Source organism: Barbus barbus, assembly GCF_936440315.1.
Source record: "Barbus barbus genome assembly, chromosome: 20".
NCBI lineage: Eukaryota > Metazoa > Chordata > Actinopteri > Cypriniformes > Cyprinidae > Barbus > Barbus barbus.
The window spans coordinates 23,093,473-23,108,777 of record NC_136748.1 but is presented as its reverse complement, the minus strand read 5'-3'; the positions used below and the strand labels follow the sequence as shown (position 1 = coordinate 23,108,777).

The 15,305-nt window shown below is 34.0% G+C and overlaps 1 protein-coding gene across 1 annotated transcript in view; it reads left to right on the top strand.

Moving 5' to 3' along the window:
• The first annotated feature begins 11,142 nt into the window (after positions 1–11,142).
• Positions 11,143–15,305, top strand: part of LOC306886086 (serine palmitoyltransferase 2-like) — a 31,457-nt gene continuing 27,294 nt past the window's right edge. The window contains exons 1-4 of the mRNA XM_079442962.1: positions 11,143–11,378; positions 13,369–13,563; positions 14,269–14,423; positions 14,707–14,855. Coding sequence (XP_079299088.1) covers positions 11,259–11,378; positions 13,369–13,563; positions 14,269–14,423; positions 14,707–14,855 — 619 coding nt within the window. The 5' untranslated portion in view covers positions 11,143–11,258. The remainder of the gene's footprint in view (positions 11,379–13,368; positions 13,564–14,268; positions 14,424–14,706; positions 14,856–15,305) is intronic.

Here is a 15,305-nt window from a genome sequence, read left to right as displayed (position 1 = left end):
CATATTAAACACCATGGTATTCATGATATTTACACGGTTTTCCAACCAACAAATAAGTACAAAAAGCATTGTGGTGCTACTGTTTTGTTTTTTGTTTTTTTTAGCAATGTCATGTACTTTACAAAAAAAAAAGTACCATGGTAATACCATAGCCATAGCTTTTGGACATGTACTGTGTGGTAAATATTGGTACTAAACTTAATGCACTATGATATTTACATGGTATCTTAACCTACAAATAAGTTCTAAAAAGTTTGGTGTTACCATGTTTTTTTTTTTACCACAGCAATACTTTGTAATAAAAAAACAAAAAAAAAAAAATACATGCATGCACCATGATGATTTCATAGCTTTTGGACATGTACTGTACCATGGTGAATAACGTGGTACTAAAATTCACCTATGATATTAATGACTATGGTACATATGATATGTTGACTATGATACGTATGCAAACCTACAAATATGATAAAAAAAAATATGGTGTTACCAAGTTTTTTACTATAGTACTACCATGGTACTTTAAAATATACCATGGTACTGAAGTTTATGGACCAAGGTATTTACTCCTTATATTCTACTAATATAGTTCATTTACAAAATTTCCTACATGTCCAAAATGTGAAGGTTAGAAAAATGTCAGAAACTGTAAAAAAAAAAAAGGAAATAAATAACTGTCAAAATTATCTAATGATGTTAATTGATTTCTAGTCCAAACTACAGAACAAAGATACTATTTGCATCGCTTTAAATATATTTTTTAGCATTTTCACTACTTAAACACACACATACATACATAAATGTAAACTCTGTAATTTCACAATTTAATTTCCTTTAAATTTCACATGTTCCATGTCTGAAAATCATCCTGCGTCTTAGGAAGTGGGTGGTTTGGGCATTTCAAACTTCAGCTAAAGGTGAAAAGACAATTGTTTACATTTTATCTAATATCTTGCATGTTGTGAAGAGCAAAATGCTCTTTATTTTTTCTGTCTCTGTCTCCCTCTTTCCCTTTTGGCAGCCTGTCATTTTTCTTTTTGAATCACACTGTCTCCCATGGCAACTCTATCTGCTGAGTAGCCACACAAACTCTGTGAAATTGTTCCAGGGCCCCTGTAATTTGGTCCAGGTTAGACGCAGAGAGTAATGTAGTGTGCCAGGAACATTATAGATGCTCACTGTATGCAGCATGGACGGCAGTGTTAGCTTTGATGTGACTGTTGCCTTTCACATTATTTGGGTCATAACAGCTCTTTCGATAAAAGGCTCTAAAATAAAGAACAAAGGGTTTGTATTTGCACATCCTTGTGATAGGAAACATATGTCATGAATGGAAAAATAATCAGTTTGATTATTAGATGAAGAAACAGCATACTTGTTGAATAAAAATGAATATTATTTTGCACTTCAATTAATCCAGTTAATTTAAATATTATCACATGAAGCACATTTTCAAGTTTACCTAATAAAACATTTTTATAGATAATTTTATACAGTACTTTTTGATAAATGTTTCAATAAGATTTTTACAGTAGAAGTTGTGAAAAAATTGCATTTATTTTTATCTTTTGTTATTTTGTAATGATATTTTATAGTTTAAACGACAACAAAAATATCTTTAAGCATTTGCATGATCTTTAAATAGCCTAATATTCACCCATGCACTGAAAGCAGTTTTGAATGCTGTGGTTCATTAGCGTCCCCTAAAGGACATTTGAAGAAATATCTAAGCAGGTGCTCTTATTGGACTTGATTGTGCCCTGAGGACAACCAGCTTAAGCAAAAACATGTTCACACACATGCTTCAGGATCTGATAGTCAGAGAACACTGTGGAAGAATTAAACACTTTAATCAGATAAGACACTGTCATCGTCTGTGATTTGCTCAATAAAACCTGTTTTTGCAGTTGGCATTTCCAATCAAAACTAGGCCCAAAATATGCCACTGCATAATATTTGTGATAATTAACTATTTTCTGTAAACACCATTGCATAAAGGTTCAAAATTATTCGCTGCTGGAAGAAACTCAAATTAAAAAGGTTTGTAAGCAGGTTACGTTTAATCTCTATAATTTTAAGTTTATTAGAGATTACATGTCATTAGAATCAGCTATGTATATGTATTCTATAGTTATTTCTCACATGACTTACTGTTTAACCACCTGGTCTCAGGTGAGTTCAGTGACTCTAAAACCATTAGAGTCCTTTTAAGTGTAGAGTCCTACACTTAAAGTCTTCGATAAGAAATCGGTACATTATCATCATTGTCCAATACTCAAAAAATATAATTTGTTAAGTTGGGAAAACATTATTATGTATGCAAATGTATGCTTGATGTTTAAAATTATTTATGGTTTATTTTTTCTCCCTCTTGGTCAGTTAGTTCGTATTAGAACAACTGATTATCGCTCTACAAGAGGCGCATTAAGAGGAGACTGTATCATACCGCTTAGACAAAGTCATTTTAGTCAGTCTGCTTTTTCTGTCAAAGCTGCACGAGAATGAATGGAATACTATTCTGACAACTATAAGAGATCTGGACACATATGCTTTATTTAGGGTTCAATTGAAGAATTGCTTAATTAGTACTCAGATTTGTCAACACTAGAATCTTATATCTGCTAGCTATCCTATTATTGTTTGTATTTTTGTTTGCATTGTTTTTAATTGATCCTATTGTTTTCAATAGACTATTTTATGATTTGTATTCTGTAATTATTAAATTTTCTAGTATGTATTTTAATAAAAATTTTCTTTAGGGTGACTTGTAACATCTTGTCCAGGGACTACGGATGAAAAATAGCCTTTGGCTAATTCTGGTACATTTCCAGGAAATTTTTTAAAATTAAATAAATGATGTAAAAAAAGCCTTTCCCGTAGCTCAAATAGTAGAGCATGGCGCTAGCAACGCCAAGGTCAAGGGTTCGATTCCCAGGGAAAGCAAGAACTGATAAAAAAAATGTAAAAACTGTAACTTGAATGCAATGTAAATCGCTTTGGATAAAAGGGTCTGCTAAATGCATAAAAAAAAAAGATAATAGAAAAAAATAATATATGTGTGTATAAATGTAAATAGATAAGTATAAAATGTATATATATATATATATATATATATATACACTGGTGTGAAAAAAGTGTTGGCCCCCTTCCTGATTTTTTATTTTACTGCATGTTTGTCACATGAAGGGAAAACAAAATCCAAACCCACATGGCCCTGTGTGAAAAAGTGCTTGCCCCCCATCTATTGAGATGCTGTGGCATCTCCATAGATGAATTCTGCCAAGATGAGTGGGCCAAAATTCCTTCACAGCGCTGTAACAGAGTCATTGCAAGTTATCGCAAACGCTTGATTGCAGTTGTTGCTGCTAAGGGTGGCCAAACCAGTTATTAGGTTTATGGGGCAAGCACTTGTTCACACAGGGCCATGTGGGTTTGGATTTTGTTTTCCCTTCATAATAAAAAACTTCAATCAAAAACTGCATGTTGTGTTTACTTGTGTTATCTTTGATTAATATTTCAATTTGTTTGATGATCTGAAACATTAAAGTGTGACAAACATGCAAAAATATATCAGGAAGGGGGCCAACACTTTTTCACACCACTATATATATATATATATATATATATATTTACAACATATGTACTCCACAGGCCACTCCAGAGGCTCCCAGTGATTTGCATTTGTTTTGCAGAGCCCTGTGTGTCATCATCTGATAAAGGAGGCCAGGAAGAGAGATGTTTCCTTCCAAATGTTCTAAAGCAAACAGGAAAGCCAGAGGAAATGAAAGCTGGAAAGTATGTGTTGGGGAATCCAAAACACTTCCAGCAGTTCAGCATCGGCTCCAGTGTGTAGTGCTGGCTAAAGCTATTCCAGCTTTTCCTTCCTGTAACAAGAAAAGAAGGATCTGGAGGTTGGGAGAGAGGAGAATCCAATTGGATGAGCTCGACTGTTGATGATCCTTCATTTCTGCCTATTCAGTTCAGTGAATTCTCCGTTCGGTGTAATAGGTTTCGGAACGTGGTTTGTAATGTAGGCCTTTTTTCTGGTGTCACGTATGTTATCCCAGAGCGGCAGTGACGGGGTTGATAACGGGGGTTTTCCACGTGTACTGAATACTCATCATCCATATGACACGTTTCTGGCATTCGACATCGTGTGGAACAGCAATATCTCCATATTTATGTAACACGGATGTGTAGCTACACCCAACATAAATCAAAAGCCAACATCTTTAGGGCCAAATTATTAGTAGTGCTTGCCAAATCAAACCTCACAATTACTATTGGGATTTAAACAAACCCTTAATCCAAAGCATTAAAATTAAGGTGTGTAATTTGCCCTGTCTCATGTCTGCAACAAACATGAATCATACTTCAAATTGTGCAGCTAACTGAAAAGTGTGCTGGTAAAATGGGGAAATCCCCTAATATTTACATATGTAAAATGTATAATATATGACATAAATTGCAGTGTGTACTTTTCCGGTAAAGGGATATTTTTATACCCTTTATATTAAAATATATTATAAATTAGGAAAGTATCGTATAATCATTTATATTATTTATAGTCATTTGTTATTGTTTATTTTTTTAAGTATGTTAAATATATTTTGTATATGGGTCTATACATAATTATAAAAAACTTGTTTTGAGAAAATCTTTCTCTCTCTTTGAAAATATATAAAAATGGACAATTATATTGATGACAAATATTTTATTTATCTATATGCATCCATATATCACTTTAAATGTCTGTGTGTCTATATATATATATATATATATATATATATATATATATATATGGGTTTTATACTGAATTGTAGTAGTGATTTGTTAGATAGGTATAAAAAGGTTATTATACCGCGGCAGCGGTCGCGGCAGCCCTCGTGTGAAGCCCTCTTAGTGTGAAGACCAAAGAGTGTAAAGACCATCGACTCCACTGGGCTAGGACACCAGTAAAGAATATAAGTATCGCTTTTTATTTTTATTTATTTATTTTTTTCCTTTATATGTTTACTATTGAAATGTTGTTGTTGTATGCATTTGTCAATTTTATTTAATTTCTGTATTTTCTTAAATGGGTGTGTATAGAGTATTTACAGAGTGTTCACTTTTAGTTTTAGTTACTTTTTCTTATTTGTAAGTCGCTTTGGATAAAAGTGTCTGCTAAATGACTAAAAGTAAAGTAAAGTAAGTATATGGGCGTGTGTGTGTGTGTACATATATACACATGAATTTTAAAAATATATCCTCATACTGTATATATTCTATATCTATTTTTGATTTAATAGATTTTATTCCAAATGGATATATACCGTATATTTATCTATTTATATTTTTAAATATATCTATTTAATTATATATATATATATATATATAGTAGTCAACATTTGAACTGGATCAAAAACCTTTCAACAAAGTTGTCCTAAAACAATACCCGTTCTTGCCTTAGGACAACTTTGATTAACTTTTTTGATCCACTTCAAATGTTGACTACTGTATATATACAGGTACATCTAAAAAAAATGTTTGTAACTTATTTCAAAAAGTGAAACTTTCATATATTTTAGATTCATTACATGTAAAGTAAAACATTTCAAAAGTTTTTTGTTTTAATTTTGATGATTAGAGCTTACAGCTCATGAAAGTAAAAAATCTGTATCTCAAAATATTAGAATATATGCATTTGAGTTTCAATAAATTACCATCCCTACAGTATAAATTCTGGGTATCTCTTGTTATTTGAAACCCCAATAATGGAGAAGACTGTTGACTTGGCAATGATGCAGAAGACGAACATTGACGCCCTCCACAAAGAGGGTAAGTCACAGAGGGTCATTACTGAAAGGTGTGGCTGTTTACAGAGTGCTGTATCAAAGCATATTAAATGTAAAGTTGACTGGAAGGAAGAATTTGGGTAGGAAAAGGTGCACAAGCAACAGGGATGACTGCAAGCTTGAGAATACTGTCAAGCAAAGCTTCACAAGGAGTGGACTGGAGCTGGAGTCAGTGCATCAAGAGTCACCACGCTCAGACGTCTTCAGGACAAGGGCTACCAAGCCACTTCTGAACCAGAGACAATGTCAGAAACGTCTTACCTGGGCTGTGGAGAAAAAGAACTGGACTGTTGCTCAGTGGTCCAAAGTCCTCTTTTCAGATGAAAGAAAATTTTGCATTTCATTTGGAAACCAAGGTCCCAGAGTCTGGAGGAAGAGTGGAGAGGCACAGAATCCATGTTGCTTGAAGTCCAGTGTGAAGTTTCCACAGTCAGTGATGAATTGGGCTGCCATGTCATCTGCTGGTGTTGGTCCACTGTGTTTTCTGAAGTCCACAGTCAACGCAGCCATCTAACAGGAAATTTTAGAGCACTTCGTGCTTCCTTCTGCTGATAAGCTTTATGGCGATGCTGATTTAATTTTCCAGCAGGACTTGGCACCTGCCCACACTGCCAAAGGTACCAAAAGCTGGTTCAATGACCATGGTGTTACTGTGCTTGATTGGCCAGTAAACCCGCCTGACCTGAACCCCATAGAGAATCTATGGGGTATTGTCAAGAGGAAGATGAGAGACACCAGACCCAACAATGCAGATGACCTGAAGGCCGCTATCAAAGCAACCTGGGCTTCCATTACACCTGAGCAGTGCCACAGGCTGATTGCCTCCATGCCACGCCACATTGATGCAGTAATTCATGCAAAAGGAGGCCCAACCAAGTATTGAGTGCATAGAAATTAACATACTTTTCAGAAGCCTGACATTTCGGTTTAAAATATCCTTTTTTTATTGATCTTATGTAATATTCAAATTTTCTGAGACACTGAATTCTGGGTTTTCATTATCTGTAAGCCAAAATAATCAAAATTTCAAGAAATAAAAGCTTGAAATATTTCACTCTATGTGTAACGAATCTATATAATATATGGGTTTCACTTTCTGAAATGAGTGACAAAAAATATTGACCTTTTTCATCATATTCCAATTTTTTGAGATGTACCTGTATATATATATATATATATAACAAAATAGATATTTTGCATAAATTAATTTTTACATTTTATTATATTTTAAATTGAAAAATGTATTTTCTTAAGCCATGCTGTTTGCAGTGTATAACATTTATTTGAAGTATATTTTGGCTAAAACAAATATATTTTTTGTCCATATGAGACTAAAAAATATCATACACAAAATGAGCCTAAGATAGGCTCAGTTTGTTACGTCAGATGTACATGAGATGAGCGTATTGAAGGGTAACCTCAGTAGATACCACTGTATGAGCAGCTGGACTGATGAGTTATTATGGGCAGTGATAGGTAATAAACCTGAAGTTGTTCATATAAATGTGGGAAGGCTAGTTTCAGTCAAAACACCATGTTTTGATCTCCTCATCTGTACTGCGACGTGTCTTAAGAAAATGGCTACCTTTACTCAGTATCCCTCTCTCCCCTTCTCTCCTCTTCTCTCTCCCACTCACTTTCCAACTCCAGTGCATTCGGAGCCAGTAGCAAACATGAATCTAAGCAGGCGGAGAGAGATAGAACGCTGTGGTACCCCTGCCTGCCTCTGCAACCCCCCTCCTCAGAAACGCTTTATTCCCATCAGCTGCATTCCTCTTATCAGTCCCTTCCAGATGCACGTTGGGCAAGAGGCTCCATAATTAGGTGGCGAGATCTCGGTCTTCGATCACTTTGGTATGTTATCAGCGCTGACACCAATCTCCTTGAGTGACATTCTACCCAAACGGTTATATAAACCACAGTCCAGGATCAGTGTGTGAAAAGTCAATGCAGCAAGAAGATGAAGTGGGGGGAAAACGAACGTTTAGAGCTCTTAAAGGCTCAGGGCAACTGCTTTTCTACAGTTCTTTCCTTTATTGTTTCTTTTTTCTTAATTAAACACAGAGCGGCTTCTGAGGAAAAGAAGGGAGAGCAGAGATAAAGGGCTTGTGTATAATGTTTCTGGCAAAGATTTCTTGGTGGGGCTGTAGAAATCCTAGTCTGCCTGGAAGGGGAGAGTCAAGATAGCATGTATGCTGAAGCAAAAGAACATAAGAGTGTATTTGGATAAAACTGATTTGCAGAATGCTGGTTTGACAGCTTCTGGGTAACACAAAAAACAACAACAACAACAACACCAATCCACTCTATGCACTGGATCTGATTTCCCTAAAATCCTTTTTTGTGGTGAATTCTTTCTTTCTTTCTTAACACATTTGATAAACAATCAAATAAAAGCACAACAAGTTGAATTTTTAGATAATTAATGTCACATTTTGAGATATTTGGTCAACATTAAAATATAGCATACTATTTATTTATTTTTATTTTATTTTATAATGTATTTATTTATAAATAAAGTCACTTTTTTATTCATATTTAACATCATATTGTGAGATACAAGAGACTCACAATTGTAATAAAATTGCAGTTGTGAGATATTATGTCACATTTGAGAAATAAAGTCACAGTTTTGAGGTATATCATATTTTGAGATATTTGGTCACAATTGCAATTAGTAGAAATAATATGCCAAAATTTCATGATATAAAGTCACACTCATAATAAACATAATATTTGTAATTTATTTTTATTCATTTTAGAATCCATGTAATATAAATGTAAGGTTGGATCTAAATATAATACAATAACAATAATGTTATATATATATATATATATAGAGAGAGAGAGAGAGAGAGAGAGAGAGAGAGAGAGAAAACATCATTGTTATTATATAAAATAAAAATAAAATGTTATATGGGCATAATTTATCTGTTACCTGCAGCGTAATGGTCAGTTTCTGAAAAAAAGTAAAAATTTAAAAATTAAATATAAATAAAATGTATAGAAAATAAAATGTGTGTATATATATATACATATATATATATATATATATATACTGTATACACACACAGACACAGACACACACACATTATTTTTTTTATACACAACCATATTTTTTTATACATATTTTATTTTTACTTTGTTCAGAAACCATTACGCTCCAGGTAACTGATAAAATACGTTCATATAATATAATATGTACGCAAATGCCTGTTATCAGAGATCTCACTACATATTCAGGACTGGGAGCATCAAAAGTAAAAAAAACCATCTGTCGACCACTAATGTGAATATTTGAAGCACCGTGTCCCACTCAATGTCAATGGTGATTACAGCTCTGCCTGTTGTTCATTGAACCTCACAGATGTTTTATCGCAGAGTAATGACTCCAGTGCATGATCCAGTTAGACTATCCCTGAGGCTTTACTGAACTTGTGCACTCATATATTCCCTGATATTTCACTCTTCATATCATAGCCCATGTATCACTCCCATGCAGGGGGTTAATGTGTTCTACAGTCTTGTTTTGAACAGAAAATGGCAACTATTGTTAATGAGTGAACACAATACAACCTTATCTTGCTTGTGCAGCAAGAGATTGTGTTTTTATTCATTCATTTATATGATTATTTATTTCCAGATTGTTCACAAACAAGTTCAAAGCGACATTGATGTCATTGTGTGGAAAACAGAGGGAGGGGCCTTTTAAAGAATCATTTATGTCTTAAGTGTGGTTGGGAGAGGGCGTTCAAGCTTTTCTCTCTGCAGAAGACACAGGGTGTAGTCTGAGAAGTGCAATGCGCTGATTCGGGCAAAATCCTTATAATTCCTACCTAGACAAACTGCAAGACCGGTGATGTAAGAGAGACACCAACTGGCCCACGGTGTTTACTCCAAGCAGAGTGATGTACTGTCTCAAGTTGCTTTGGTTAAAAACGTCTGCTTAATGTAATGTGTAAATGCAATAAAAAAATGTCTCTTATTTATTTGCACTATATTAACTAGTTTCTATTTTGCACTAGTGGATGTTATTCTTGTATGAAGAACTGATTTAAAAGTCACACAAATGTCTGTTTTCTCTAACAGTGATTTTGTATGTTGTACTGTGTTTGTTTTCCAAAGTAAAATTCCTATATCATCAATATCATTTTGTAAAAGTTGTTGGTTAAACAAGACAATACAATAAAAACACATTTCTGCATGCTATATTATACTACTGTTTCCTTATTTTTTATTTATTTATGTTATTATTTATCATTTAGCTTGAAAAATGGCAGGTTACATTATGACAACTTACCCCATATAATTTTGTAGTTAATTAAACCCCCCCCCCAAAAGTTAACTAAAATTAACTGGATGTACTAAGAAACTACAACTAAAACTGAAATAAAAAATAAAAACTATATTTTTTCTAACTAATAAAAATAACAAAAACAAAGGACAAAATTAAACTTACTAAAATGAAAACAGAAAATATAAAAATAAAAACTAATGCAAAATATTAATAAAAAATTCTAAAAGGTCTAAATGAAACTAAAATAACACTAATCCCAGTTTTTAATGTATGCAAAGAAATTTACTCTCAAAAATAAACCTACCTTGAGAAATAAAAGATTGAAAACGTATGAAATTAGCCCCAGTCTCCCCTATATAATATAATAATACTTTATATATATATATATTTATTATGTTATATTCAATTAATTTTAGGTTTTTATAATGTACAGTATAATTGATTATTTTATTTTGTATTCAGATTATAACAATAGTTACATTTATATACATTTATACTATAAAATACACAATTAATTATAAAATTAAATTAAATACACAGTACAAAAATATTAAAACACCTAGTTTTCATCCACTAGAATTGCCCTTATGCACGGGGAATTAGCTTAATAGTAATATTTGTAAAAGTATTTGTGAAAAGAAGAAATATATATAGCTCGGGAAATGGATGCAATAGTGAATGTGTTAATCTTGTCACGTTGTTTCTTCCTGCTTTTGTTTGCCTGAATTTAAAGCCGAGCCCAAAGATATTATCTTAGCTTGTTCACATTTTATAATTGATCTGATATCATTTGCAGCTGCGAGCATCAGACAAATATTCGAGATATGCAGGGCCAGACAGGTGAAACACAGAAAGCTTACTAGAGTTCAGTTCTCCCAGCAGCAGAGAAGCGAGCGGAGGACCACGCCCTTTGCTCCACAAACCACGCCCAATATCTGAACTCTGTGCCCTGATTGGTTTGCGCGACTAACGGGGCGTCGATTTCCGGTATGCGGAGGCTGGAATTTCAGGTTTCTCTCTTATGGGTTTCGGGGTAGCGGTGGCTCGCGTTGCCCTGATCACCGACTCATTTCCATCTTTCCGTCTTCATGCATTTGATTGCATGTGTTTAGTCTTAGATAAGTATGACTGAGAGCGCGGGGAATAAAAATGAGGATTGTCATGTAGCGAATGGTGTGAAACCAGGAAGAAATGGCATGGTGAATAACCATCATCACCATCATCAGTATCAAAAGCAGGAGAAGGTGAGGCCACACCATGCATTGAGATCTTTGAATCCTGCATTGCTAATATTTCATATCAGCTTGGGCAATATGTTGTACGATGAAAATGATGATGTATGGCAACCCACAGCAGTTGTTCTCAATACTGTGTGTGCTCCGTTAGTGCATGACATGCAGTTTCGCTGTTTATGGCATGGTCACATGTGGAAAAGTAAAGTTTGACAGCCAGATGAGATGTAGACTTTCTCCTGATAAAATCGTTTTATGAGCCCTGGCCATCGCAGCATCAAAAATATGATGATGTGGCTAATGGGATATTTCCATAAGTGAAAACTCGTCTGGAAGAACTGTGTTTGTTGAACCAGAAAGTTAATGTGCAACCTCATGCTGTATTTGCATTAATGTAAGTCAAATGCATTGAAAATGGCAAGTCGAGGTATTAGTGTCTTAACATTAACAACTTTTTTTTTTTTTTTTTTTTTTACTGTATTTTAAATTATTTTAAATACCTGTTCTCCATAATATAGTTATACTCCCTAATATAGATTTATATTTAATTATAAATAAATTATACTTTATAATTATAGTCTGTGTGTAGTTTGTGAATATTTCCATATATTACTAGTTATACTAATATAAATGGAGGTATATATTAGTATATAAGCTATAGACAATATGTATGTATGTATGTATGTATGTATGTATGTGTATATATATATATATATGTATGTATATATATGTATATATAGTTAGATTCTAAGTTTATATATATTGTTTCGTATAAAAGCACTGTAGTAGATTTAGTAATATACGGTCGTCAACATTTGAAGTGGACCAAAAAAGTTGAAATGCATGAAAGTTGTCCTAAGACAAGAATGCATTTTGATTTGAGGTTTAAGAACAACTTTGATTAAAGGTTTTTATCCACTTCAGATGTTGACTAGTGTGCATTATAATTTATAATCTGTATGTAGTTTATGTATATTAAAGGTATATTAGTATATTTTATTTAAAGATCTATAGATTGATCAAAAAAGCCCTATGTAGGTAATAAAATTCTACTTTTATTTGATTAGTCTTTATAATAAATATACCATGGGTTTTAGTAGCACATTATAATTTTAATATTAATATTAAAATCTATATTTTATTTCATTTACGTTTATAGATAATAAATCTATCAATGGATCGTATATCTAAACAGGCAAATGCAGGAAGTCAAGTCAAGATCTTGATCTCATACCAGTTTCTTGTGCGGTTGATTGTAAGCAACTCATGATTCAAGTTAAAGCTCTTGGAATTTCTGTCATGTGCCTCCTGTACTGTACGTTTTTTGAGTGGGAAATCGGTCAACTTCATCTATTCCAAGATATTCTTTGCTTTTTTCTTTTTTATTGTCACAGCTTCTTTGTGTATTCAATTAAACTGTATTGTAGAGCCATATCGGCTCTTTCGACTTCTTCTGATTGACTATCCATTGTAATGTTCAGCAACAGCTTTCATTGGTATATCACACACATCTAAGTTTTACAAATCTGTTTTCACACATTTTTCAAAAGACTTTTCCTGAAAGACGCTTTCAGCCTTGCAACTGAATGCAAAGTTGTGCTGCTGTCTTGGAGCTGGTGGCAGCTCAAGTGGATGTCAGTAGTGTTGCTAGACTCTGTGGTATTTGTTAATGGAGCATGACTAGTCACATGTGCCTGCAAATCACAGGGTTTTGAACGAACGGCTTCATCTGTTTGGTCCAAAACTTGTGTGTGATCCTTTGGTCACCATGAGTAACAGAGTTTTTGACAATGAGAGGCCAAACTTTGAAACTGTTCAGGTTAATCTGAATTTTGCAGAGTGTTCATGAATAAAGCTTGCCACTGTTTCTGTACTAAACTGTTAAAATAACCAAAAGCAATCTGTTGTTTCTGCAAATGTTTGAACTTTACACGTCTTGTAATCAGTAGCCACAATGTGATGGTACCATGACTACAGTGTTTTAATGGGTATTGCTTTACAGGTTTATCATGCTGCATGCAATGGAGAACTTTACAGCAGGCCGTTCCTCGAGTTCTTTGAGGAAACTCCCATGCTGGTTGCTGTGCTCACGTATATGGGCTATGGCATCCTCACAATCTTTGGATATCTGCGGGATTTCATGAGGGAGTGGAAAATAGAAAAATGCCACATAGCCAGAGAAAGGGAGGAGCAGAAGGTAAACATTGTTATGTGTGCATAGTGGAAAAAAGCAAATATATATACACTACAGTTCAAAAGTTTGGGTTAGTATTTTTATTCAGCAGGAAAGAAATATATTTAAATAGAAAAAAGTAATTGTAATAATATTTTACAATATTACTGTTTTTAGTGAAGTTTTGATTAAATAAATGCAGCCTTGGTTAGCATAAGAGACTACTTTCAAAAACAGAAATGTTACTGACCTCCAACATTTGAACGGTACTTGTGTACTAATTTTAATGTAAAAAGGAAACTTTTTATTATAAATAAAGTGGTTTATTGTAAAATTTCCTTTTAGTTTTATGTTATAAGGAACATTTTTAAAGATCAAATTACAAAAATTAGAAATTATATAAGTAGTTTTTAAATTATGAAAACTCATATGCCTGAAAAAAATGTGTAATTTCCATAAAGCTGTGTAAAGCATTATGGCAATTTATTGGCGTAAGTTTGAGAGGAAGAGGTTATTTTGTCAGAGGAAGGATATTGTGCAGTTTACCGTTACTGTGAAGCACTTTAGGGCACTGAAAGGTTGTGCTTTGTTTTTCTACACACCTTTTATGGATGCTATTCTTCTTAAAATATTGGATCCAAGTCAACTTAGTCACCCAAATGTAAGGAGCTGTTTTATTTTCAGGTATGTGAATCTGTTCTTTTTTTCTTTCTTTCTTTTTTTGTCCAGGACTTTGTTTCACTTTATCAAGACTTTGAGAATTTCTACACAAGGAATTTATACATGAGGATTCGGGACAGCTGGAACAGGCCCATTTGCAGTGTTCCTGGGGCCACGTTTGACCTTGTTGAGCGCAGTTCCAATGATTACAACTGGACCTTTGAGTAAGTAGGCCGACTTGGACCTGAACAAGAAAAAACACCACGTCTTTGACTGTTTTACCTCCCAAGATGAGAGCTGCATTAATCTAATGATTATAATATCAAGGTCACTTTCAAGCCAATGTACAATAAGCTTTCAAAAGTAAGGCTGCTAGTGAAAGGACTTGATTATAACCTGAAATATGAGGTGAGTGAGGTTGCATGAGACTTACAATCCAATCTAGGGTCATCAAGGATTAGTTTTGGCTCAAAAGAAGTCTTACGCAAGTGTATTGTGCTCTTCCAGGTACACTGGGCGAGTGGTGAAGGATGTGATAAACCTTGGCTCGTATAATTACCTGGGCTTTGCAGAGAACACAGGTGCCTGTGCCACAGCTGCTGGAGAGCTGACGGTGAAATTTGGGGTGGGCGTGGCCAGCACTAGACAGGAAATGGGTGAGCGCTAATTAGTTACTGTTGCTTTTTGGGAAATATTTGGACATAAATGTCCATAAGGCACATTTAAGCATTAAACATAGGTATGCCACTCATTCCATGTACCATTTGTGCTACTGACATTATTGATAGCTCAAATTGTGTAGATTACTTAGGAAAAGTGTGCTTTTAATTTTTTTGATGTTGCAACAATCTAAAATCCACCCAGGACTCACTGGAGAATAAGAGGACACAATGTAGAAAGAAGGGCCAGTCGCACAGAAAGCATTTTTGTGTTTTAAATTGTGATATGCTGTGCCATGCGTGAAATGCTGCAAAAACTCGCCAGACACAGTTGCAATGGTCAAACATGTCCGTCTATCGCATGCTAACATAGAAAACAAAGGAAAAACAGTGCAGTGGAGTGCAAAAACTCCTCCTCCTTTGTGAATGTCCTGTATTATAAGGCTA